This window comes from Ovis canadensis, chromosome 2 (genome assembly GCF_042477335.2).
Source record: "Ovis canadensis isolate MfBH-ARS-UI-01 breed Bighorn chromosome 2, ARS-UI_OviCan_v2, whole genome shotgun sequence".
NCBI classification, from domain to species: Eukaryota; Metazoa; Chordata; class Mammalia; order Artiodactyla; family Bovidae; genus Ovis; species Ovis canadensis.
The window spans coordinates 215,075,031-215,103,013 of NC_091246.1; the positions used below are offsets into that span (position 1 = coordinate 215,075,031).

The following is a 27,983-nucleotide window of genomic DNA, read 5'->3' on the forward strand; positions in this document are numbered from 1 at the left end:
CTCCAAATGCTCAAAGCCAATTGTTACAAGTTCAAAAGAAGAAAGAGTTGAGGCGAAGTCTCTAATCCCTTTTGCACGGCCCTCCTGGGAAGTGAGATTTCGCTCTGAATTCAAGCCAAAGGTGCTGGATGCCCTATACCCTCAGCGGTAACCACTCAGTGAATTCGCAGCGCGATGAGTGAGCGAAGTGGCGGTGACAGCTCAGGGCGCGGAGAAAGTAGCGCTTTCTAAACCGCCTGGGCCCGCGTGGACGGCGGCTTGCAACCCGCCGCGGTCGGCGGGGCATCTATTGTTTTGTGTTGGTCTCCCCTCGCTCCCTCTCGCTCGGTGAGTTCAGTGGGGACCACCACGGACTCGAACCTGAACTTCAACCTGGGGTTAACGTTGTGATTATCCTGGTTTATGGTACCGGCTGGATATACACGGTCTACGCAGATCCATTTCCTGGAGACTGAAAGTGAAAGACACTCGGGCATTCTGAATCTCTCGCGGGGAGCGGGACCCTGGGTCCGGCATGGAGTTGCCCCCCTCCGCGGCTGGGAGCCCTCCCCGGAGTCGCCCGCCCCCCAACCCCAAACAGGGGCGGCGGACAGAGACGCACGTCCTTCCGCCGGGCCCCGGGGCTACGGGCAGCTGCGGCGTAGGGGCGGGAGCCTGGAGAGGGGCCGCCCGCTCGGCCCGGCCTCACCCCGCCCCGGGAGCGCCGGAACCTCCCCGCCGAGGGCGCGGCCAGCGCCCCGGGAGCCCGGCGGGCCACGCACTGGGGCCCGCGGCACGGCCTGGCCTCTACTTACGGCTCCGGAGACGGCCTCGCGAGGCGCGCGCGCTGCTCTCCCCGCCCCCAAGGTCGCCGGCGGAAATGACCGGCTTTAAAGGGCCAGAGCCCGGGTAGACCGCCGCGCCGGGCCGGGAGGGGGCGGGTGGCCGGCGCTGGGCCACCCGTTTCCGGTCCCCCGCCCTCCCAGAACACGCGATCCCCGAGCGCCAGCGACGCGGAGCGGCGGGTGCAGTGGGGACCAGAGCGGGGATGGCGGGGCGGAGGCGGGGGCGGGGCGGGGTTCCCGCTGCGTGTGTCCGCAAGGTATCCGCACCCGCAAGTCAGTTTCTCTGGCCGCCGAGGGTGGAGCTCGTGGGGATCCACGCTGTCTAAATCGGGGAGTTCTATAACGACCACTGCAGGCTCGATCCTGAACTTAAACTGGGCGGACTCGATCCTGAACTTAAATACTAGGCATTAACAGTATGATTATTCCGCTTTACGATACCCTCTGTTATTACTGCCCCGCCATCATCTCCAGTATTAGATACAAGTGACATTCGCAAAGAACCAATGAATATCTACAACCTTAATGCCATGCTCCGGGACTAAATCAAACATCTGCAGAAAGCCGTGGACCGGTCCTTGCAACTGTCTCGTCAAGGAGCTGCAGACCCCGTGATCGATAAAGACAAGAAAGCCCTAATGAAAGAGATCCTCAAGTTCAAGTCCCTACTGAGCACCAAACGGGAGCAGATCGCCACACTGAGGGCGGTGCTGAGAGCCAACAAACAGGTGATCTCATTCTACTGGTGAGCTATGCTAGCCAACACTTTATGCCTAAATGTTTTCAGTGTCCACTACCATCAGGATGGGAGAAGGAAATGCCAACCCACTCCAGTATTCTTGCCTGGAGAATTCCATGGACAGAAGCGCCTGGCGGGCTATAGTCCTTGGGGTCACAAAGAGTCGGGCACGACTAAGTGACTAACACTACTACACTACTGGATATACACCGCTGCAGAAGCGGGGGCGCGGAGGGCGTGGGTGCCACCGCGGCCGGGGACCGCGAAGCCACCCGCCTGGCGCTGGAGAGGCGGCGGGTCTGCCTGCCAGTCTGTGTGCTAGTTCTCGCGCTCGCGCTTTTGTGTGTGTGTGGTCTTAAAATTTGTGCGCTTGCGGGTTTTTAGTTTTAAGGGTGGTCAGTTAGCGGGTGTAGGAGAAAATTCGCCCCTAAGAATACGTGGTCAGCCATCCACTACCCATCACCCATTCACCATCTCACCCAGGTGAAGTCCGAGTTAGTGAATTCGCGTGCTCCGTGGCTGCGCAGTGGGAAACGCGACAAAGCCCTTCTCGGAGCCCGCACGCGGCACCCTGGCCGGTGTTGTTGCTAGCGCGGTCAGCCGGGATCCTGTCTCCTTCCTTCCCCGGCCGAAAGGTCAGCGCACCTGCCCTGGGGGCACCCGTTCTTGAGACGAAAGCTGCTCAGAGTGTGGCATCTGGTCGCAGGTCCCTGGGAGGGACGCGGTTGGAGAGAGCATCCAGGAATGTGACTGCGCTGGGAGTTGGAGGGAGGGGGGCACAAATGACGAGATGAGGGCTACCCTCCTTCTCCCTGGAAGGTTTCTTTTTCCTCTTGGATCTTGACCCCCAGACCCTGCAACCCACCCGCCGCCGCTCTCTCGCAGCGAGTCTCAGCTCCGCCTGCACTTTAGAATAAACTGGAGCGCTTTTCAGCCCTGCAGAGCTGGATGCCGCCACTGCAAAGTCTCAGCTGGTAAGCGGTGGGGCCTAGAGCAATCCTATTTTTCAGAGCTTCCCGGGTGATTCCGGCCGGCAGCCTGGACCACCACCACCCCCCGACCCCCGCGTCCCCGCTTCCTATTCCTCTCAAATCCCGCAGGGGGCGTGCTCTGCTCTCTGTCCAGATTTCCTTAGAAAGCTGGGACCCTGGGCTGCAAAAGTGACTTGAACTTTGAAGGTCACCAGTGAATATCTTTTCCTTTTTTTTTTCCTTTCTTTGCTTTGCTCAGTTATTCATGACTAACTTTTTTATGTTAGTGGCATAAAACTGGCTGTTTTATGCCAAAACTGGCAAGAAAGTGCAACGATTCCCCAAGCACTCCCTGCCGGGTGCCTAGCCTCCCCCATTTGTCATCTCCCACCAGAATGGTACATTTATCACAACTGATGAACCTACGGTAACACATCATTATCACCCCCCAAGACCAGAGTTTACACATTAGACTTCGCTGTTGTTGTTGTCAGTTCAGTTCTGTTCTGTTGCTCAGTCGTGTCTGACTCTTTGTGACCCCATGGACTGCAATATGCCAGGCCTCCCTGTCCATCACCAACTCCTGGAGTTTACTCAAACTCATGTCCATTCAGTTGGTGATGCCATCCAACCATCTTATCCTCTGTCATCCCCTTCTCCTCCCGTCAATCTTTCCCAGCATCAGGGTCTTTTCAAAGGAGTCAGCTCTTAGCATCAGGTAGCCAAAGTATTGGAGTTTCAGCTTCAATATTAGTCCTTCCAATGAATATTCAGGATTGACTTCCTTTAGGATGGACTGGTTGGATCTCCTTGCAGTCCAAGGGACTCTCAAGAGTCTTTTCCAATTCCACAATTCAAAAGCATCAGTTGTTTGGTGCTCAGCTTTCTTTTTAGTACAACTCTCACATCCATACATGACTACTGGAAAAACAATAACCTTAACTAGATGGACCTTGGTTGGCAAAGTAATGTCTCTACTTTTTAATATGCTGTCTAGGTAATAACTTTTCCCCCAAGGAGTAAGCATCTTTTAATTTCATGGCTGTAATCACCATCTGCAGTGATTTCGGAGCCCCCAAAAATAAAGTCTGACACTTTTTCCACTGTTTCCCCATCTATTTGCCATGAAGTGATGGACTGGATGCCATGATCTTCATTTTCTGAATGTTGAGCTTTAAGCCAACTTTTTCACTCTCCTCTTTCACTTTCATCAACAGACTCTTTAGCTCTTCTTCACTTTCTGCCATAAGGGTGGTGTCATCTGCATATCTGAGGTTATTGATATTTCTCCCAGCAATCTTGATTCCAGCTTGTGCTTCATCAGCCCAACGTTTCTCATGATGTACTCTGCATATGTTAAATAAGCAGGGTGACAAAATACAGCCTTGATGTATTCCCTTCCTCGTTTGGAACCAGTCTATTATTCCATGTCCAGTTCTAACTGTTGCTTCCTGACCTGCACACAGATTTCTCAAGAGGCAGGTCAGGTGACCTGGTACTCCCATATCTTTTAGAATTTTCCACAGTTCATTGTGATCCACACAGTCAAAGGCTTTGGCACAGTCAATATAGCAGAAATAGATGTTTTTTCTGGAACTCTCTTGCTTTTTCAGTGATCCAGCAGATGTTGGCAATTTGATCTCTGGTTCCTCTGCCTTTTCTAAAACCAGCTTGAACATCTGGTAGTTCACAGTTCACGTATTGTTGAAGCCTGGCTTGGAGAATTTTGAGCATTACTTTATAGCATGTGAGATGAGTGCAATTGTGTGGTAGTTTGAGCAGTTTTTGGCATTGCCTTTCTTTGGAATTAGAATGAAAACTGACCTTTTCCAGTCCTGTGGCTGGGTTTTCCAAATTTGCTGGCATATTGAGTGTAGTACTTTGACAGCATCATCTTTTAGGATTTGAAATAGCTCAGCTGGAATTCCATCACCTCCACTAGCTTTGTTTGTAATGATGCTTCCTAAGGCCCACTTGACTTCACATTCCAGGATGTCTGGCTCTAGGTGAGTGATCACACTATTATGATTATCTGGGTCATGAAGATCTTTTTTGTACAGTTCTTCTGTGTATTCTTACCGCCTCTTCTTAATATCTTCTGTTTCTGTTAAGTCCATACCAATTCTGTCCTTTATTAAGCTCATACCATTTCTGTCCTTTATTAAGCCCATCTTTGCATAAAATGTTCTCTTGGTATCTCTAATTTTCTTGAAGACATCTCTGACCTTTCCATTCTGTTGTTTTCTTCTATTTCTTTGCACTGATCACTGAGGAAGGCTTTCTTATCTTTCCTTGCTATCTTTTAGAATTCTGCATTCTAATGGGTATATCTTTCCTTTTCTCCTTTGCTTTCCTCTTCTCTTCTTTTCACAGCTATTTGTAAGGCCTCCTCAGACAGCCATTTTGCTTTTTTGCATTTCTTTTTCTTGGGGATGGTCTTGATCCCTGTCTCCTGTACACTGTCATGAACCTCCATCCATAGTTCATCAGGCACTCTGTCTATCAGATCTAATCCCTTAAATCTATTTCTCACTTCCTCTGTATAATCGTAAGGGATTTGATTTAGGTCATACCTGAATGGTCTAGTGGTTTTCCCTACTTTCTTCAATTTAAGTCTGAATTTGGCAATAAGAAGTTCATGATCTGAGCCACAGTCAGCTCCTGGTCTTATTTTTACTGACTGTACAGAGCTTCTCCATATTTGACTGCAAAGAATATAATCAATCTGATTTCGGTGTTGACCATCTGGTGATGTCCATGTGTAGAGTCTTCTCTTGTGTTGTTGGAAGAGGGTGTTTACTATGGCCAGTGCGTTCTCTTGGCAAAACTCTATTAGCCTTTGCCCTGCTTCATTCTGTACTCCAAGGCCAAATTTGCCTGTTACTTCAGGTGTTTGTTGACTTCCTACTTTTGCATTCCAGTCCCCTATAATGAAAATGACATCTTTTTTGGGTGTCAGTTCTAAAAGGCCTTATAGGTCTTCATAGAACCTTCTAAAAGGTCTTATAGTTCAGCTTCTTTAGCATTACTGATCAGGGCTTAGACTTGGATTACCGTGATATTGAATGGTTTGCCTTGGAAACGAACGGAGATCATTCTGTCGTTTTTGCGATTGCATCCAAGTACAGCATTTCAGACTCTTTTGTTGACTATGACGGCTACTGCATTTCTTCTAAGGGATTCCTACCCACAGTAGTAGATATAATGGTCATCTGAGTTAAATTCACCCATTCCGGACCATTTTAGTTCGCTGATTCCTAAAATGTCAACGTTCACTCTTACCATCTCCAGTTTGACCACTTCCAGTTTGCCTTGATTCATGGACCTAGCATTCCAGATTCGTATGCAATATTGCTCTTTATATCAGACTTTGCTTCCATCACCAGTCGCATCCACAACTGGGTGTTGTTTTCGCTTTGGCTCTGTCCATTCTTTCTGGAGTTATTTCTCCACTGATCTCCATAGCATGTTGGTGTTGTACATTTTATGAACTTGGACAAATGAAGATATGTACCCACCATTATAGTATCACATAGAGTAGTTGCACTTCCTAAAAATCCTCTGTCTTCCACATATCCATCCATAACCTTTGGCAACCACTGATTTTTTTTTTAAACTCCAAAAAGTTTTGCATTTTCCAGGAGGTCGTATAGTTAAAATTGTACAGTTTGTAGCCTTTTGCTTAGTGTGCATTTAAGGTTCCTTCATATCTTTTCATTGTTTGGTAGTTTATTTCTTTTAAGTGCTGAATGACACACCTTCCATTGTATGGATGTAGTACAGTTTGTCCATTTACCCACTAAAAGACAGCCTGGTTGCTTCCAGGTTTTGGCAGTTATGAATAAAGCTGCTATAAACATTCCTGTACAGGCTTCTCTATGGTCATAAGTTTTTACCTCCTTTGGGTAGAGACCAAGGAGCATCACTTCTGAGTCACATGGAAGAGTATGTTTTGTTTTATAAGAAACAGCCAAACTGCTTTCCAAAGTGACTGTGATTTTGCAATCCCATCAGAAATGAATGAGAGTTCCTGTTGCTTCACATCCTTACCAGCATTTGATGTTGTCAGTGTTTGAATGTTGGCCATTCTAATGGGCTTGTAGTGGCCTCTCATTGCTGTTTTAATTTGCAATTCCCTAATTACATGTGCCATGGAGCATCTTTCTTTTTTTCCCCAGTTTTACTGAGATATAATTGACATATAACTTTGCATTAGTTTACAGTATACAACATAATAACATGATATATATAAATATAGCAAAATGATTATCACAGTAAGTTTAGTTAATATCCATAATCTCACATAGTTACAGTTTTTTTCCTTGTGATGAGAACTTTTAAGATCTGCTATCTTAAGTCACTTCAGTCATGTCTGATTCTTTGTGACCCCATGGACTGTAGCCCTCCAGGCTCCTCTGTCCTTGGAATTTCTCAGTCAAGAATACTGAGAAATACTGGAGTGGATTGCCATGCCCCCCGCCAGGGGATCTTCCCAACTCAGAGATCGAACCCATGTCTCTATGTCTCCTGTATTGGTAGGCAGGTTCTTTACCACTAGCACCACCTGGGAAGCCTCTAGGTAGATTTTATGGTAATTCTGTTCTATTTTTAATTTTTTGAGGAACCTCCATACTGTTTTCCATAGTGAGTGTAGCAATTTACATTCCCACCCACAGTGCACAAGGGTTTTCTTCTCTACACATTCTCACCAACAGTTGTAATCTCTTACCTTTTTTATAATAGGGATTCAACAAATAGCTCATTGTGGCTTTGATTTGCATTTCTGTGGTGATTAATGATGCTGAGCACCTTTTCACATACCTGTTGTTTGGACCTTTTTAAAATATGATTTCTTATAGTTATGTTTTAAGAGTTCTTTGGATAATACTCCTTTATTACATGTGTCTTTTGGAAATATTCTTCCAGTCTATGGCTTGTCTTTTTATTCTCTTGAGTTTCGTTTGCAGAACAGAAATGTTAACTTTAATGCAAGTTAAGCTTATCAGTTATTTCTTTCATGAATCATGCTTTTGGTATTATACCTATGCTCAAGGTTGTCTAGGCTTTCTCGTATTTTATCTTCTAGGAGTTTTATAGTTTTGCATTTTAAGTCTGTGATCCATATCGAGTTAATTCTTGTGAAAGGTGTAAGACAGTATCTAGAATTATTTTTTCCATGTGGATGTCTAGTTGTTCCAGCACCATTTGTTGAAAAGACAGTTTTTTTCTCCCTTGTATTGCGTCTGCTCCACCTGGGGATGGGGTTAGGGACCGCCCCTTTCTGGAGCCCTGTCACTGCTCCTTTTCCCTTTGCTAAAGACCTGCAGACCCCAGATGGGGGTGCTGCCTAACCCCATCCCCTGGTGGAGCAGAGCCCCAACAACCCTGTGTAATACTTGAACCACGAGTGAGAAATAAACCTTTATTGAGCTCATCATTGAGACTGGAGATTGTTATTACAGTATAAGGCAGCAAAAGCTGCCAGAACACAAGTGTGAAAAAAGATGGAAGTTTCAAAACAGGGAGAAGTTTATAGTGTGGGTGGCTCAATTTCAGTAAAGGTGATCCTCTTGGGGAGCTCTACATGGGGCTTCCCAGGTGGCACGATAGTAAAGAACTCACCTGCCCATGCAGGAGACCCAGGTTCAATCTCCTGGAGGAGGAAATGGCAACCCACGCTAGCGTTCTTGCCTGGAAAATTCCTTGGACAGAGGAGCCCATAGACTACAGTCCATGGGGTCGCAAAGAGTCGGACACAACTGAGCACTCACACACCTCCCACTGTCCCTTGTTAGCATCAGCATCAACTGAGACAACTGACTGCCTTTATGCAGCTGTGATTCTAAGGCTTGAAGACCATTTTCCTACTTGGGACAGTCTTGTGGGAGATGTGCAAAAAGGTAGATTCACTTTCTGGATTATTTATAATTCCAGAGTGCAGCTCGTTCATAATATAACAATCTCTAAATCTATGTGCTTTTTGCTTATAGCAAGGTGGCTGGGCTTCACTCCCTGGGCATCTCCTGGACCCAAACAAAGGGACCATGCTTGGTCGTCTCCTCCAGGTCCATGGTTCCCCATGTACCTTTCGTCTATTGGACCCTCATACCTACTCTCCCCTTGTGGAGAGCAGAATTTAGGGTAAGATACAATATAAATAAGTATACCCAGGGCCTTTTAATTTACAGCTTTTTATTTTTATTCCTATGACTAAAACTGCCTTTCCCAATCTTATGACTCCTCACTAGAGAATAATGGTAGAAGGGAGCTTATCCTTTTATCCTTCCTGTTTTCTGGAACTGGTCCATATACAAGGTCACAGCAGATGCAGCCACCCTGGTACAATGTGATCCTGCCCTGGACCAAGGTGGATACTCGGCCTGGGCTGGGCAGATAATTCCCTCTGCAGATTGAGAATTCAGGGTGGCTACTGCACATCTCTTGTTGTTATCTTTATTAATTCAATATTTATTTCTTGTTTTGTTGGTAGCAGTCCCCTTTTGCTAATTGTCAAGAGCCCTGGGGCCCAAGAATCTGGGTCCTATCCCAGCTCTGCAACTTATTTTCAATTAGTTGTGAGACCTTAGCTAAGATGTGTTCACCTGTGCCTCAATTTCCCCAGCTATCAAGAGGGGATAATCTGCTGATTAAATTAGTAAACAAGGGCTTCCCAGGTGGTGCTAGCGGTAAAGAACCTGCCTGCCAATGCAGGAGACATAAAAGACGCAGGTTCAACCCCTGGGTCGGCAGGATCCTCTGGAGTGGGGCACGGCAACCCACTCAGTATTCTGCCTGGAAAATCCCCATGGACAGAGGAGCCTGGTGGGCTACAGTGCACAGAGTCGCAAAGAGTCAGACATGACTGAAACTATTTTAGCCACAAGGTGAGGTTAAAATGAGTTGTCTAAAGAACTTAAAACCATGCCCAGCAAACAGTGAACTTCATGTAGCATTTGCTGTTACTCTTCTATGTTTGGGGTGGGAACAACCTCAGCCTTGACTCCAGGACCAGGCAAGTGGCCCCAGCCTGGCCAAAAAGTATTTCCTTCCATCTGCTGGGTCAGAAGTAGGCATGTGGCCAAAGCTGGGCTTTCCTGTGGCCAATCGTGAGACTTGCTGGAACTCTCAGAGAACCAGAGGGTTGAGAAGGATGAGAAATCCAAGTCCTGTTAGTCATCTGGTCCCAAGAGGACTGAACCAGGAGCGACTGGAGCCCTTGCAGGTGCCAGTGGAAGGAGAAGTGCCTCCTGTGGCGCTGAGTGACCACCTGGATCCAGTGGGCCAGAAGTGCTTGGTTATTTGAGCCATTAAGTTCCCTAATTAGCTTAAATGAGTTTGAGCTGCTTTTTCCCTTTTGTGTCCCCTGAAGAAGAAAAACAATCCTGATACTTTCAGCCTGGGCTGGTTCCTTGAACAAAGGAGAAAAAGCCATGCCCATCAGGGCCACCCGGTGTGCTGTATGTGGAGAAGCCAGGCCTCCAGATGGTCCTCCAGGTCCTGCTGCACCTGGGCTCCTGGGATCTACAGGACGCCAGTGTAACCTGATAATAAAGCTCCCTTTTTTGCTTTAGCTATTGTATTTTCTGATGTGTTTTTTTAGGAAGTAACATAAACAGAAAATAAACATTATATAAGGTCCTCATGTATATAATAGGACTTCCCTTGTGGCTCAGCTGGTAAAGAATCTATCTGCCTGCAATGCGGGAGACCTGAGTTCAGTGCCTGGGTTGGGAAGATCCCCTGGAGAAGGGAACAGCTACCCACTCCAGTATTCTGGCCTAGAGAATTCCATAGACTGTATAGTCCATGGGGTCACAACGAGTCAGACTGAGCAACTTTCACCTATATAATAACTTGCTATTGTATTTGCCAAACAACAAATATGATCCTAATAGATGGACTTGTGTTTGAAAGACAAAAAATCTCCTCTCTACACTCAATGTCAGCAGATGACTGGAGCCCACACATGCGTGCTAAGTCATTTCAGTCATGTCCGACTCTTTGTGATCCCATGGACTATAGTCCGCCAGGCTCCTCTGTCCATGGGATTCTCCAGGCAAGAATACTGGAGTGGGTTGCCATGCCCTTCTCCAGGGATTTTCCCAACCCAGGGATCGAACCCATGTCTCTTACATCTCCTGCACTGGCTTGCAGGTTCTTTAGCACTAGCACCACCTGGGAAGCCTCCCCTCCCACCTTGATAAATATGTTGGTGAAACAGAAGTGTGATATCTGGTTGCATCTTTCTTGTCCACTCCAGGATGAAAAGGCACCCCCACCCCCACCTCACACAGCCCTAAGTCATCTGTCTCCTCTCCAGAACAGGGGAGGATTGCTCCCCAACTCTTTCCACCAATGGCTGCTCCTTTTTGCCTTCAAACAAGTCTAAGAGTCCCCTGTTATCTAAAAATTCAGAATTTTAAGAGTGCTGCAGGCTTGCCTCTGCCTGTAACCTGCCTACTCTTCTCGGCGCCCAACTGACATGGTCTGTTCTCTCAGAGTGCCTCTGGCCAGCGCCAGGTCTTGGCTCTGTCCTGGCACCAGCCTTCTCTGGACACTGGACGTAAAGAGGTTCTTTCCTCTAGGACAACAGGACACCAGGCTCTGGTGTCGCCCTTCTGCCACCAGGGTCCTCCAGGCTTCTGCAGCTTCTCAGAATGCTGGCCTTTCTTCCTATGCTCTTGCCTACTTAGCCTCTTTACTGCAATTTCAGGGTTCAGTGTATTCAAAATCATCACTTCCGCACAAGCAGTGCTCTGCTCAGCAGCTCAGCCGAGCAGTGGAAGAGTGGGGGGCTGGGACTGCAGGATGCGGACTTGAGACCCACTTCCACCAGCCCCAAATCTCACGACCTTGGGCAAGTTATTACCATACCTTGAGCTTCAGTTTCCTCATCCGTAGATGGGGCTGATGATAATACCCACCTCACAGGATTGCTGCAGGCACCAAGAGGGATGCTGTATGGAAGAGCTCACTGAACACTTTAATGCATGGTATTGAGTATCTTTAGTGTGAAAAATTAAGAAAACAGGCTTAGAGTCAAAGGCCTGGACTTTACTGCTGGTCATATCCTTTCCTAACTGTAGGACCTTGACTCATGAATTAGCATTTTGTGAATTTTCCTCATCTGCAAAAGGGATGTCTTATCATGACCCTGCCAGCTTGATGGGAAAAGGAAGGTGGTGACCACACGCTCAGTGCGTTGACCAGTACCTTGCACACACAGGAAATGTTTACTAAACATCTACCATTACTTATTTCATCACCCTCATCTGCTGCCCCCGCTTTCCGCTAGGTCACAAGATCTGTAACCTTCACGCCTTCCAGTGCCCACGCCTTCAGTCTGTTTCGTCGGTGCTCATGTGACCCCAGGTGGCTTCGGTGACCGCGGTGAGTTCAAGGCCTTGGTGGTGCACATCCAGGGGAGAAGCCTGTGGCTTCGGTGACCGCGGTGAGTTCAAGGCCTTGGTGGTGCACATCCAGGGGAGAAGCCTGTGGTTTCTGCCTCTCCCATCTCATCCTGACATGCTCCTCCGCCCTGGCTGCTTGCGTGGGGTCTGCCTCTGACCTGAGGGCACCATGAAGTCTTTACATGATTTGCCATCCTTCAGTTTATTTGTCTGAATGTGTAGCAGGCTCTCATTGTTTCTTCCTAAACACTTTCCTTCTCCGAGACAAACCCCCTTGTCTGTAGACTGGCCTCCTGGTCTCCTGTCTGCCACCAACATCAGAACACACTGGGCAGCCCTGCTGGTGGTTGAAACATTCCAATACTGGCTTCAAGTATGTATGTGTCAACCCCAATCTCCCAGTTTATCCCACCCCCGTTTGGCCCTTGTTTCCTTTGTATCCATATATCTATTCTCTACTTATGTGTCTCTAATTCTGCTTTGTAAAATAAGATTGTCTATACCGCATTTCAGTTTTTTATAAGCCACCCAGTTGGTGTACTTTGTTATGGCAGCTCTAGGAAACGGTTACACTGACTTCATGGGCTGGAGCCTTGGCTGAACCTAAGCTGCTGAGAGTGAGCTGGCTGCTCGAGAGTGGTCTCCTGGCTGGCTGACCTGCTGCCATGCCCATGGGTCAGTGTCCTGCCAGCTCGTCACTCTACCACCCTCCCATTCTCAAAGTGACGTGTTAGTCGTTCAGTCATGTTCAACTCTTTGTGACCCCATGGACTGTAGCCTGCCAGGCTCCTCTGTCCATGGGATTCTCCAGGCAAGAATACTGAAATGGATTGTTACTCCCTTCTCAAGGGGATCTTCCCATCTAGGGATCGAACCCAGGTCTCCCTCATTGCAGCCACCCAGGGAGCCCCAGTATTCTTTCCTGGGAATTTCCATGGACAGAGGAGTCTGGCGGACTACAATCTATGGAGTCACAAAGAGTTGGACACAACTGAGCAACTAATACTCTCACTTTCCTGGTCCCCTTCTTAAAGCTCACTTCTAAAGAGAGCACTCTGCCTGCACACAATCTTTCTAGCCATGCATTTCAGTAGCTCCCTATTGCCTATCAATTCATTGCATCAAATTAAAAAACCTAAGTTTTTTTTTTATTCTCCTTTGTTCCAAAAGATATTTAGGATAGAATCTTATTTACTTTTTTGAGATTCTTAGTGATCTCACTGCAAAACTAGACCTTCAAAACAGTCTCAGAATCCAGATTGAATTATTAGCTTAATTTGTTCAGATCATCCGTTCACTTGCTGACATTGTCTCCAGGGGCATCTACTCTGTGCCTGGCACAACAGTGCATCAGTAGCCAAGGCCTCGTTCTCAGGAGCGTGAGCGCAGCTGGGGCTCCAACCCATGGAGTCAGTGTATCCTTTTCCTGGAGCAGCCATGCTGCTGCTGCTGCTGCTAAGTCTCTTCAGTCGTGACCAACTCTGTGACCCCATAGATGGCAGCCCACCAGGCTCCCCTGTCCCTGGGATTCTCCAGGCAGGAACGCTGGAGTGGGTTGCCATTTCCTTCTCCAGCAGCTATAACAAAGTACAAAAACTGGGTAGCTTATAAAAACAGAAATATATTGATACTTCCTCACAGAGCTGGAGGCTGGGAGTCTGAAATCAAGGTGTAAGCAGGCAGGGCTATACCCACCCCCCAAAGGTCCCAGGGAAGACTCCTTCCCTGCTTCTTGCAGTTTCTGGGGACCCTCAGTGTTCCCTCGTCTGTGACAACGCATTCCCAATTTCTGCCTTCATCTTCGCACGGCAGTCTTCTCCCTGTATGTCCAGATCTGCTGCTCTTTATAAGGACACCAGCCCTTAGGGCCCATTCGAATCTAGCATGTCTTCTTAATGGCATCTTAGCAAAGTCCCTCTTTCCCAATAAGGTCACATTCTCATGTGCCAGGTGTTCAAGCTTAACATCTCTTTTATGGGGACACAATCCACAACAAAGCAACAAGGACAACAAATGAGAACAAAATTTTAATGAAAAATAACTTTTTAAAAAAATCCAAATTTGCTTAAAATTCACAGTTTTATAGTAGACACCAGTATGGACAGTGGTTGAGAGCTTGGCCCACTGAATCATAGCGTCTGAGTTTAAATCCTAAAAAGATAAACTTCTCCCCTTTTTCAGAAATAGGTTAATAGTAGTGAGATGGTTGGACGGCATCACAGACTCAATGGACATGAACTTGAGAGAACTCCAGGAGATAGTGAGAGACAGGGAGGCCTGAGGTGCTGCAGTCCATGGGATCGCAAAGAGTTGGACATGACTTAGTGACTGAATAACAACAAAATAGTAATGCCTATGTCACTGAACTGTTGGAAGGTGGTGAGCATGTCAACTTAACACGGTAAACATGACATGATAAGCATGTCAATTACCACGTATAACACCTGACCTAATAGTAGTATTTAACCACTTCTTCTGATTTACTCCTTTTTAATTTATCATTTAGAATTTTAATTTTTCAAAAAGCTAGAATATCTTAAAGGAATTTCTATTGCACTTTAAATCAAGCATTATTTGCCCTTGTGCAATCCTTAGCTGTTGTTTTGTAAATGGGCTACTCTATGCTCGCACAGTTCACCTTCTATTAAGTAACAGGGATTATAAATATCAAGTTATTCAGACACTGTATTCCATTGCAGTGAACATTCTGCTCACATGGCCTACTCTCTATGGGAAGGTAAATCAGATTATAAACTTGAGCCATTGTGCCATCGTATAGCCACTGTAGTGAACTGGAAGACAGTGCCTACTTGACTTTATTTAAACTGAAATTTCCCATAATGACAGCAGCATGGGACAACATAACAACCCATCAGCCAAGTTCAAGAGCTGTTTACACAGTACATAGGTAAAATGGGTTTTGCTACTATGAATTTTACCTGTAGTGACTTTTCGTTAATATGAGCCAAGGTAAATTGATTATAGACTATCAGTCTCTGGAAGGTAGAAGCCTCACTGATTGAATATTATAGTAAGAGCAAATTGGCCACATTTCCCCACTATTCTTGAAAGGAATGGACTTGAGAGAAAGGTACAGAAAATATGGAAAGTTTCTTTGAATTTATTATTAAATAGTAATTTTCCTCTCTTAGTTTTTAGAATGCTCAATTCTAATCCAACCTACTGTGATTAATGTTTTAAATTATTTTATTCAATGTTGTAATACAGATTATTTGTTATAATATGTCATATTTATAATATATTATGTGCTGTGCTTAGTCACTCAGTCATGCCTGGCTCTTTGCAACCCCATGGATATACAGTCCATGGAATTCTCCAGGCAAAAATATGGAAGTGGCTCTCCTCCAGGGGATCTTCCCAATCCAGGGATTGAACCCAGGTCTCCCACATTTTAGGTGAATTCTTAACCATCTCAGCCACCAGGGAAGCCTGTAATATATGATAGTTATACCATAACCCCTTTTTAAAGATACAGAAGTTGAGATGTGTGGGCATTTCCCCCCCTTTTGGCCATGCCTTGCAGCATGCAGGCTCTTGGTTCCCCAGCCAGGAACTGAACCCAAGACTCCTGCAGTGGACGTGCACTCTTAATTGAGTGCAAAATTTAAACTGAGACTCTTAATTGCTGTACACTAGCATTTAAACTGTGACTAGAAAACACATTGCCCTGAACTTCTAACCCAGCAGCAGTTCTCAAACTTTTTGGTCTTAAAATCCTTTACACTTTCTGAAATCATTGAAGACCTCCCCAAAGAACTTTTGTGTGGGTTGGAAGTGAAAATGTTAGTTGTTCAGTCATGTCCGACTCTATGCAACCTCATGGATTGTAGCCCACCAGGCTCCTCTATCCATGGGATTCTCCAGGCAAGAATACTGGAGTGGGTAGCCATCCCTTCTCCAGGGGATCTTCCTGACCCAGAGATCGAACCTGGGTTTCCTGCCTTGCAGGCCTGGCATATTCTTTACTGTCTGAGCCACTGGGGAAGCCCTTTGTGTGGGTAAAATCTATTAATGTTATATTAGAAAGGATACATTTTAAGAAGGTAAAACAAAACTATTTGTTAATTTATTTTAAAGTTACAGCCACATCGCCATTATATGTCACTGTCACAGCAATGATGTTATCATAGGTACGGAGCCTCTGGAAAGCCCCATAATCCATTCATGAGAAAATGAGAGTGAAAAAGGTGAATAACATCTCAGTATTATTGTGAAGTTATAGGTTATCCATTTTCTTGTTATCTTTAACAGGGAAGCAACATAGGCAATACAGAGTTTGGGTTCTGAGTGGACTCAGGAGGCTGATGCCCTGGGTAGAATTCTGGTTCCACCACCTAGCTGCATGGCCATGGGTCAAGGGTGAGGGGTCACATAGCCTCTCTCAGCCTCAGTGTCCTACCTGGAAAATGAGCAAGCTATTCCCAATTACCTCAGAGGCCTGCTGTGGAGCTTAACTGAAATATTGCCTATAAAGGAATACTGCTTTCCCAGCCACCTTTCAGGGCTGGGTTTGGCCATGAGGGTGAGGGCCATAGCGTCCCTGCATGAAAGTCTTTTCTCGCCCATCCTCATACCCTGGGACGCGTGAGCTGGAGCTCATCCTCCAGCTGAGGAGGAGCTGGAGCCCTGAGCTGCTGGATTGTTTATCAATATTCATCTTATTAAGCCACAGAGATTTGGGGCTTATTCACAAATGCAGAATAGCCTGGCCCCATCTTCACTAATACATAAGGGAACTCACTGGAAGGAGAGGACTCTAAGGGGGTGATATTTAAATGGAAATTTTTAAAGATTAAAAAGAAACCACCACTTAAAGAGGCTGGGAGGCTTTCCAAGCAAGGGATTCGAAAATACAAAAGCCCCAGGGGGAAGGAAGACCAGCTGTGAGCCCGAGGGGGGCAGCAGGAGATGAGCCTGAAGAGCAACCAGACCTGGCACTGAACCACTGAAGGACCCTACTCCCCGGCTTTCACCCCGCAGGAGAGGTGGTTCTGGGGCACAGCCACCCAGCTCCTCTGGGTGAGTCACAGAGCCCTGGGTGGCTCCGGGGTGAGGCTGACTGCCCTGGATGACGTGAACACAGCCAGAGAGAGGCAGTCTTGAGGATATTCGAGAAGCCTAAGGAACAAGGCTCACGTTGATGCTACAGAAAGTTAATCACATTCAGAGCCCTGGCATGACCATGTTCATTACCATCTTCCTGAAGTTACCCTGCAGTTTCTGAATGTCAAAGTTTCCGTAAGACCTCACCAAGAGAGAAAAGGAGGACTGCCAGGAGCTCTACCCTAAGGGGATGGGTAGCATCAGTAGCCGCATTCGGACATTTCATGTTGCCGGTGAGGTTGCCCTGGTTCACAGCTGCATAGCAGCTGCAGCTGATCCTGACGTTCTTGTTCAACAGCACAAGAGGCAGCTTCAGGAGAAGTTTCCAGGCTTGTGTTCTGGTGGGTTTTGCCATCACAGCTGTGGTTTATAGAGAACTGCTGAGTAAACAAAGCTTCCCAGGTGGTACAATGGTAATGAATCCACCTGCTGAGGCAGGAGATGCAAGAGACTCAGGTTCAGTCCTGGGTCAGGAAGATCACCTGGAGAAGGAAATGGCAACCCACTTCAGTATTCTTGCTTGGGAAATCCCATGGACAGAGGAGCCCAGTGGGCTACAGCCCATGGGTTCACCAAGAGTCGGATGTAACTGAGCACACACACGCATGCTTACACCAAGTAAATATTTGTTGAATCAATGTTACAATTCAGAACCATCACACAAAATTATTGCCCACCTCACTGCAAGAGTTTTTAAGTTCAAATTCCACTTACTAGGCACCTTCAAGTCAATGATGCTGAAGAGTTAGCAGTGTTTTATCAACCTGATTCCAAGAAAAGGGATGGAGCCATTTGCTTTTCATACTGGGCATGTTAATTGATATGTAACTAGTATAAAAGTGGATACATTTTAAGTAAGTCAGATCAAAAGGAGAGTCAAATGTTATCAAATGAAAATGATTAGCTTGCAGTTCCAAAAGAACTCATTCACTTACAGCAATGCTCCTCTTCAGGTATCACGTGGCATTTGGAATTCAAGTTTTGCTGATGGGCTGTAAGGAAGTTTTCCAGATGGGATGACGGAAGTGGAATTACATGCAAATGTGAGCAGGGAGGATGCGGTGCTGAGGGTCCAGGACAGGATGCGGGCAGCTGTCCCTGACCAACAGCCTTTGGACAGCCTTGACTTACAGATAGGTTTTGTTCATTCCACACCAACTTGGCTCTCATGGTTTTAATTTTGTTGTCAACATTTTGAAGTGGGGAGATAGAGACTTCCCTGGCAGTCCAGCAGTTAAGTCTCTGAGCTTCCAATGCAGGAGACATGGGTTTGATCCCTGGTCAGGGAACTAAAATCCCACATGTGGCCCCAAAAAAGTTTTTGATCTAAAAATTAAATTAGACCAAAAAAACAGAGGAAATGTCAGGTAAAAATCAAGGTCTCTGGCTTTCTTTGACATTTTTGAAAGTATCTGGCTAAAATGAGCGTAAAAGCCCAGAAGATAGCAATGAGTTAGAGCTGAGCTGGCACTCTCCTCCCTGGACGGTACACTCTCTCTCTCAGTTTGCCACAGTCCCCTCTATTCCTTAGTGTCTTCTCCTTAGCCAGTTTCGTGCATTGCCAACACCATGGGAGTCTTTGAGGAGCCCTCAATAAACGGCATCTCTCTTTTTCTTCTTTGAGTTCTAAAGAAGCTGGAGAGAGAAAACAGTGAATAAAGCTGAAAACAAAAATATGCTTTTTACTTACTGAGACAGAAGAGGGTGGAGGCATGGGTTATATCTGCAGGCAAAAGCAAGCTGACGCTGGGTGAGAGTGGGGCATGCAGGTGACTCTCTCAGCACAGGGAGTATGGGCTCTGTGCACAGACCTGCCTCCAGGAGGAAAAGGGCCGGAACCGAGCCACGTCTCAGGAGTTTATCCCTCCCCAAAGGTGTCAAAAGGCAGAGAGGCCTGGAGTGATAGTCTTGAAGATCTCAGAAAGAGGAAGGAGCCCTGCTTGCTGGCCTGGCCCCCGGGAGCACTGGGCTGAGGTCAGCTGGAGAAAGGATTCCAGAATGTGCCAGGCTGGTAAAAACCGTCTCCTCCCATGGTGGTGGTGAGTTCAAGTGGCTTTTAGCTCAAGGCAAATAAATATGGTAACATTCAGCAACAGTGAAAACGAAGAGTCTAGAAACAAAGAAGCTGCACCCACTGACCACTGGGATCAACTGGAATGAATCAACAGGATCAAGCTGGCATCCACTCGAGTGGAAAGAAAAGCACTGAAAACGAAGGCCAAGGAATAAAGACGAAGAGCTGAAAGGGAATCCAAGATGTGCTGAGGACGTGGGGGCTAGATGCAGGAAAATAAGGGAGAGAGACAGAGAGGGAAGGAGAACAGACCGGCCACCAGCAGAGACGGAGGGGCAGCAGCTGAGGGGGTATCATCATATTTATTGAGGGCAGCAGGTGCCGAGCACATTCACAACCCTGCAAAGCCTAGGCGTGCCTCGCCTTACTGCTCTCCACTTTACTGCACTTCACAGATAATTGTGTTTTTTACAGATTGGTGGTTTGTGGCAGTCCTGCTTTGAACAAGTCTGTAGGCATCATTTTTCTGACAGCATTTGCTCACTTTGTGTTTCTGTGTCACTTTTGGGTAATTCTTTCAATATTTCATATTTTTCCATTATTGCATTTGTTAGGGTGATCTGTGACCTGTGATCTTTGATGTTACTATCATAACTGTTTTGGGGCACCATGAACCTTGATCATACAAGACAGTGAACTTAATTCATGAGTATCGTGTCACTGCTCCTCTGACCAGTTGTTCCCCCATCTCTCTGCCTTTCCTGGGGCCTCCTTATTCCCTGAGACACAACCATATTGAGGTTAAGCCAGTTAAAAATCCTGCAGCGGCTCTAAGTGTCCATATGAAAGAAGAGTCACCATCTGTCACCTTAAATCAAAAGCTAGAAACCATCAAGCTTGGTGAGAAAAGCATGTCGAAAGCCGAGAGAGGCCAAAAAGCTAGGCACCTTGCACCAGTTAGCCATGTTGTGCGTGCGAAGGGAAAGTTCTTGAAGGAAATGAAAAGTGCTACTTCAGTGAGCACGTCAGTGGTAAAAAAGGAAAACAGCCTTATTGCTGATGTAGAGAGAGTTTGAGTGATCTGGATAGAGGATCAAACCAGCCACAACATTCCCTTAAACCAAAGCCTGATCCCAAGCGAGACCCTAACTGGCCTTCAGTTCTATGAGGGCTGAGAGAAGTGAGGAAGCTGCAGACGAGAACTATGAAGCTAGCAGAGGTTGGTTCATGAGGTTTAAGAAAGAAGCCATCACCAGAACGTGTAAGTGGAAGGTGAAGCAGCAAGTGCTAGTGTCAAAGTTATCCAGAAAGACCTAGCTTAGATAATTAGTGAAGGTGGCTATGCTACACAACATCTTCAGTGTATATGAAACAGCCTTATGTTGGAAGAAGACACCAGATGTTTCATTTCTAGAGATGTTTCATCTCTAGATGTTTCATTTCTAGAAAGAAGTCAGTATCTGGTTTCAGAGCTTCGAACGACAGCCTAACACTCATTTATTTTCTTGGGCTCCAAAATCACTGTGGATGGTGACTATAGCCACAAAATTAAAGGTTGCTTGCTCCTTGGAAGAAAAGCTATGATAAACCTAGACAGTGTATTAAAAAGCAGAGACAATGCTTTGCCAACAAATATTGGTAGAGTCAAAGCTAGGGTTTTTCCAGTAGTCATGTACGGATATGAGAGTTGGAACATAAAGAAGGCTGAGCACTGAAGAACGGATGCTTTTGAACTGTGGTGCTGGAGAAAACTCTTGAGAGTCCCTTGGACAGCAAGGATATCAACAAGTCAATCCTAAAGGAAATCAACCCTGACTATTCATTGAAAGGACTGATGCTGAAGCTAAAGCTCCAATACTTTGGCCACCTGATGGGAAGAGCTGACTCATTAGAAAAGACCCTGATGCTGAGAAAATCTAAGGCAGAGGGAGAAGGGGATGACAGAGGATGAGATGGTTGGGTGGCATCATTGACACAATAGACATGAGTTTGAGCAAACTCTGGGGATAGTGAAAGATAGGGAAGCCTGGCATGCTACTGTTCGTGGGGTCACAAAGAGCCAGACACAACTTAACAACTCAACAACAACAACACTCTATTAGGGACTAATACAGCTGATGACTTGAAGTTGAAGCCAATGCTCATTTACCATTTCTAAAATCCTAGGGTCTATAAGAATGATGCTAAATCTACTCTGCCTGTGATCTATAAATAGAACCATAAAGCCTGCATGACAGCACATCTGTTTACAATATGGTTTACTAATATTTTAAGACCACTGTTGAGGTCTATTGTTCAGTAAAAAAAAAGATTCCTTTCAAAATATTACTGGCACTGATTATGTACCTGGTCACCCAAGAGCTCTGATGGGGATGTACAGTGGGATTACTGATGTTTTCATGCTAGCTAACATAGCATTCATTCCACAGCCCATGCATCTAGGAGTAATTTCAACCTTCAAGTCTTATTTAAGAAATACATTTCATAAGGCTATAGTGGCCAGAGATAATGATTCCTCTGAAGGATCATAGCAAACTCGGTTGAAAACCTTCTGGAAAGGATCCACCATTCTGGATGCCGTGAAGGACATTAGTGATTCATAGGAAGCGGTCAAGATATCAACATGAACATGAGTTTAGAAGAAGTTGACTCCAGCCCTCCTAGATGACTTTGAGGGGTTCAAGATGTCAGTGGAGGAAGTAGCTGCAGATACGGTGGAAATAGCAAGAGAACTAGAATTAAAAGTGGAGCCTGAGGATGAGACTGAATTGCTGGAATCTCATGGTGGTGGTTTAGTCGCTAAGTTGTGTCCAACTCTTTGCGACCCCATGGACTGTAGCCTGCCAGGCTCCTCTGTCCATGGGGTTTTCCAGAGAAGAATACTGGAGTGGGTTGCCATTTCCTTCTCCAGGGGATCTTCCCCACCCAGGGACTGAACCTGCGTCTCCTGTATTGCAGGCGGATTCTTTACCAACTAGACTACCAGGACGACCCAATAAAATCTCATGATAAAACTTTAATGGATGAGGCATTGCTTCTGACAGATGAGCAAAGAAAGTGATTTCTTGAGATGGACTCAAGTCCTTGTGAAGATGCTGTGAAGAGTGTTGAAATGGCAACAACAAAAAATAGAATATTACATGAACTTGATTGATAAAGCAGTCGTAGGGCTTGAGAGGATTGATTCAAATTTTGGAAGAAGCTCTACTGTGGGTAAAATGCCATCAAACATCACTACAGGATACAGAGAAATTGCTCCTGAAAGGAGGGGTCAATCAATGAGACAGCTGTCATCACTGTCTTATTTTAAGAAATTGCCACAGCCACCCCAGCCTTCAGCAACCACCAACCTGATCAGTCAGCAGCCATCAGTATGAAGCAAGACCTTCCACAGGCAAAATATTATAATGTGCTTAAGGCTGATCATGGTTATCATTTTTAGCAATAAAGTATTTTAAAATTAAGGTACATATTTTTTTTAGACACGATGTTAATGCACATTAATAGACTCCAGCGTCACGTAAACATAACTTTTATATGCACTGCTGCTAAGTTGCTTCAGTCGTGTCTGACTCTGTGTGACCCCAGAGACGGCAGCCCACCAGGCTCCCCCGTCCCTGGGATTCTCCAGGCAAGAACACTGGAGTGGGTTGCCATTTCCTTCTCTAAGGAAATGCACTAGGAAACCAAAAAATTCATGTGAGTTGCTTTGTTGCAGTACCTGCACACCTCAGAGATATCATAAGTTCAGTTCCAGACCAACGCAGTAAAGCAGATATGAGTAATGCGCCATCTAGTCTTTAGAGATGAGGAAACCAAGGCCCAGAGTGGTTTTAAAGGGCCAACGGAGGGACCTCAAGGCTAGTCTCATCGAAATCCTTCCTCTCTTCCTTCCTGTCCTTCAGGCCAAGCATAAGCAGTTGCTCTGAAATCAGGGGGCCAGGGTCAGCTCCGTCAGAGAACCACCATCAGGAGCCAGTGACCTGGCTGGGTTGGGAAGCCCCCATCTGACCTGACCCTGGGCAGGTAGGCATGCTGGCCTCTCCCTGCCAGGAGATTGTTTGCTCTTGTCTGTGGTGCTGGGACCCCACCCCTCCCATCTTCTGCCCACTCCCCCTCCCCATGAAGTGAAAAACATGGGCAAACAGGGGTGCTTTGACCACCGCCCCACCAACACTGCACATGCTATGTTTAACCCTCTCTAGTCGTCAGCAGTAAGGGTTCTGGAAAAACGGGAGAGCTGCAGGCCAGACCTTTTCCCGAGGGGCTTCCTTGACTACAGTTTGATTGGGATGCCCCCAGTAGACAAACCTCAGTCACACCTACTCCAGGTCACATTCACTCAGTATTTCTCCAAGAGATCAGCCGTTGAAACGTCCTTAATAGGAAATGTTTTTAGAAGGAGCATATGGAGAATCAAAAGGGAGCTAAATATAAACCTGAATTTGCAGAACTGAAGAAGGAGCAAAGAGAAGCTGAACAGAACAAGCTGGATGGAGAAGCTCTTTGCTAAAATAGGGTTTTTTTCAGTGGATGTGGGTGTGTGTTTTGCTGTATATGTGAATTTCTAGAGCATTAGAGTTACCTATAATTAAAAAAAGGAAAAAAAAAACAGTTTATGAGGCCAAAAATAATTCTGATGCCAGTCACATTATGGAAGTAACTGAGGGCAGATGCACTAACTTCTATCAGAATAAATCCATGTGTCTGCATTTTACAGACTTAGAAGTGGTCAAATAGAACAGAGGTTTTTTAAAATAGAAGTTTCAAATTTAAGATTTTTTTTAAGTTCTTGAAGCAGCTCTAGGAAAATTATTCTACATCATTAATGCTGAAGTTTAAAAAAAAGAGGCAAACATTGAAGTTAGGGCATAAACAGGCATGAAAGAAATTCCCATGGTCTAAAAAAGGTGAGGAAAGAATAAACAAACAAGGACTCCCCTGGTGGACTTCCCTGGCAATCCAGTGGTTAAGACTCTGGGCTTCCACTGCAGGGGGTGTGGTTTCAATCCCTGGTTGGGGAACTAAGATCCCACACGCTGCAGGTTGCAGCCAAAAACAAAAACAAAAAAAATTGAAACTTTAATAAATGGAAAGATATCCCATGTTTGAAGCTCAATATTATTTTTAATTAATTTTTATTGAAGTATAGTTGCTTTACAATGCTGGGTCAGTTTCTATTGCACAGCAAAATGAATCAGCCTTGCATATACATATGCCTCCTCCCTTTTGACTTTTTTCCCATTCAGGTCACCACCCAGAGCATTAAGCAGAGTTCCCTGTGCTATACAGCATGTTCTCATTAGTTATCTATTTTATACGTAGTCTCAGCAGTGTGTATGAGTCGATCCCAATCTCCCAATTCCTCCCACCCCCTTTCTCCCCCTTGCTATCCATACATTTGTTCTTCGCATCTGTGTCTCTACCTCTCCTTTGCAGATAAGATCATCTATACTATTTTCTGCCTTGCAGGCAAATTCTTTACCTCTGAGCTACTAGGGAAGTCCCTAAATTCCACACATAGGCATTAAAATACAATATTGTTTTTCTTTCTGACTTCACTCTGCTTGACATAGATGGACTTAGAAAATATTATTAAAATGACGGTAGTCCTCAAACTGATCTACAGATTCAATGCAATACACATCAAAAATCCCAGCTCGGCTTTTTGGAGAAATTGGCAAGTTGATTCTAAACTTCAAACAGAAATGGAAGATACCTGTAATAGATGAAACAACCTTGAAAAAGAACAGTTTTGGAGCACTCACAGTCCTCAATATCAAAACTTACAACAAAGCTAAAGTAATCAAGACTTTGTTACACTGACAAGAGAGACATATAGACCAATGGAACAGAACTGAAATTCCAGAGATGAACACTTGTAATTACGGTAAGCAGACTGTTGGCAAGGTGCCAACATAATTCAATGGCCAAATCAATGGTTCTGGCATCTTTCAACAAAGGGTACCAGAACCATTGGATATTCACATGCAAAAGAATGAAGTTGTATCTTTATCTTACAGCATATACAAAAAATTAGCTCAAAATAGATCCTAGACCAAGATTTAGGTGCTAAAACTATAAAAATTTTAGAAGAAAACATAGGGATACATCTTTTATACCTTGGGCTAGGCAGTGGCTTTTTAGATACAGCATCAAAAGCACAAGTAATAAAAGAAAAAATAGGAAATTGGACTTTATCAAAATTAAAAATGTTTGCGCTAATGACAGCATCAAGTGAAAAGACAATCATAGGAGAAAATATTTGCAAATCATTTGGGATAAGAAAATTGTATTCAAAGTATATCAAGAGCACTTAAACTTTAGCAATGAAAAAGATACCTCAGTTTAAAATATGCAAAGTCTTTAAATAAAGGTTTATTCAAAGAATTACAAATGGCCAATAAGTAGAAGAAACTATGCCCAATATAACTGGTCATTAGAGAATTGAAAATCAAAACCATAATACAATGCTGCTTCATACCCACTAGGAGGGCTATTATAAAAGTACACACAATAGCAAGTGTTGGAGAGGATGTGGAGAAACTGGAATCCTCATAAGTTACTGTAGGAATGTAAAATGGTGCAGGACTTTGGAAAGCAGTTTGACAGTTTCTAAAATAGAAAGTATAGAGTTCCTATATGACTTATCATTCCACTCCTAGGTATATGTGCAAGAGAAATGAAAATATATAATATCTATACAAAAATTTGTACAAAAATATCTGTAGTAGCATTATCAATAATGGCCAAAAGGTAGAAACAATTCAAATGTCCATCAGCTGATAAATAAAGAAAATGTGTATATCCTACACTGGAATATTATTCACCCATTAAAAGGAATGCAATATTTATACATGTTACAACATGGATGAGCCTTGAAAACATTCTTAGTGAAAGAAGCCAAACATGAAAGACAATAAGAATTTGTGTATATGTGACTACATGTATTATATGATACTGTTTACAGTTGACCTTTGAACAAGAGGGAATTAAACTGTGTGGGTCCACTTATACATGAATTTTTTGATAAATCCATACTACAGTAATACATAATTAGCAGTTGATTGAATTCAAGATTGAAGAAACTTGGATATAGGGAGGGCTGACTGCAAAGTTATGTAGATTTTCTACTGCAAGGAACATAGGTGCCTGCAACCCCCACATTGTTCAAGAGTCAATTGTATATGAAATGACCACAATGGGCAAATCTATAGAGACAGAAAATAGAATAGCGCCTTATTAGAGCTGGGGAAGGTGGGGAACTGGGAGTCATTGCTATGGGTGTAAGCCTTCTTTGGGTGAAGATGAAAATATTCTAAAATTAGTTTGTAGTAATAAGAGGAGCGGAGAGGGCAATGGCACCCTACTCCAGTACTCTTGCCTGGAGAATCCCATGGATGGAGGAGCCTGGTAGGCTGCAGTCCATGGGGTTGCTAAGTCGGACACGACTGAGCAACTTCACTTTCACTTTTCACTTTCATGCATTGGAGAAGGCAATGGCAACCCACTCCAGTGTTCTTGCCTGGAGAATCCCAGGGACGGGGGAGCCTGGTGGGCTGCCATCTGTGGGGTCGCAGAGAGTTGGACACGACTGAAGCGACTTAGCAGCAGCAGCAGCAATAAGAGGAGAGTGAAAAAGTTGACTTAAAGCTCAACATTCAGAAAATGAAGATCATGACATCTGGTCCCATCACTTCATGGGAAATAGATGGGGAAAGAGTGGAAACAGTGTCAGCCTTTATTTTTTTGGGCTCCAAAATCACTGCAGATGATGACTGCAGCCATGAAATTAAAAGACGCTTACTCCTTGAAAGAAAAGTTATGACCAACCTAGATAGCATATTCAAAAGCAGAGACATTACTTTGCCGACTAAGGTCCGTCTAGTCAAGGCTATGGTTTTTCCTGTGTTCATGTATGGATGTGAGAGTTGGACTGTGCAGAAGGTAGAGGGCTGAAGAATTGATGCTTTTGAACTGTGGTGTTGGAGAAGACTCTTGGGAGTCCCTTGGACTGCAAGGAGATCCAACCAGTGCATTCTGAAGGAGATCAGCCCTGGGATTTCTTTGGAAGGAATGATGCCAAGCTGAAACTCCAGTACTTTGGCCACCTGATGTGAAGAGTTGACTCATTGGAAAAGACTCTGATGCTGGGAGGGATTGGAGGCAGGAGGAGAAGGGGACAACAGAGGATGAGATGGCTGGATGGCATCACCGACTCAATGGACGTGAGTCTAAGTGAACTCCGGGAGTTGATGATGGACAGGGAGGCCTGGCGTGCTGCGATTCATGGGGTCGCAAAGAGTCAGGCACGACTGAGCAGCTGAACTGAACTGAACTCAACTGAATGATTGCACAGTTCTTTGAATGTACTGAAAGCTACTGGGTTATACACTTTAACTGAATAAATTTTATAGCATGTGAATTATATCTCAATGAAACTTTTTAAAAGTGAGTTAGCCTTTAAAGCTAATAATTAAGCAAATTACTGTTTTACTATAATTTTAGGACAAGGTGATAATTTTCTTATGAATTTTATGGATGTTTTAGGGAATAAGTCTCAAGTTTTTCATTGTAAAAAAACTTGCTGAAGTTTGTATTCTGTTTCTTCACTGAGGAATTTTCTCTTTCATTGTTACCTTAAGGAACAATACTAATTATTAAAATCTTGATCTTTCCCCTATTCCCTCCACCCTAAGAAGCCCCAATAATAGCTAGCTAAATTATTAAGGCAACAATAACCAGAAACATATCTGCTAGATCAGTGGGTTTCAGACTTTTTTACTTTAGCTCACACTGAGAAATATTTTCTTTTGTTTGCTAGAACATGCCAACATATGCATGGTTGGTAAACTCATTGCAATCGTGTCCAATTCTTTGTGACCCCATGGACTAGCCTGC

The 27,983-nt window shown here is 44.9% G+C and overlaps 1 protein-coding gene across 13 annotated transcripts in view; it reads right to left on the reverse strand.

Annotated features, from left to right (window-relative positions):
* The window catches only part of METTL21A (methyltransferase 21A, HSPA lysine), a 65,883-nt gene extending 54,271 nt beyond the window's left edge, over window positions 1–11,612 (reverse strand). For 2 of the 13 annotated variants that reach the window (XM_069578150.1, XM_069578140.1), the window contains exon 1: window positions 11,459–11,612. In XM_069578150.1, the coding sequence (XP_069434251.1) occupies window positions 11,459–11,602 (144 nt within the window). In that variant the 5' untranslated portion in view covers window positions 11,603–11,612. Of the gene's footprint in view, window positions 1–360; window positions 1,033–11,458 lie in introns of those variants that run through there. The other 11 variants (XM_069578152.1, XM_069578147.1, XM_069578153.1 and 8 more) reach the window with 9 other exon arrangements.
* Between the last annotated feature and the right edge of the window lie 16,371 nt (window positions 11,613–27,983).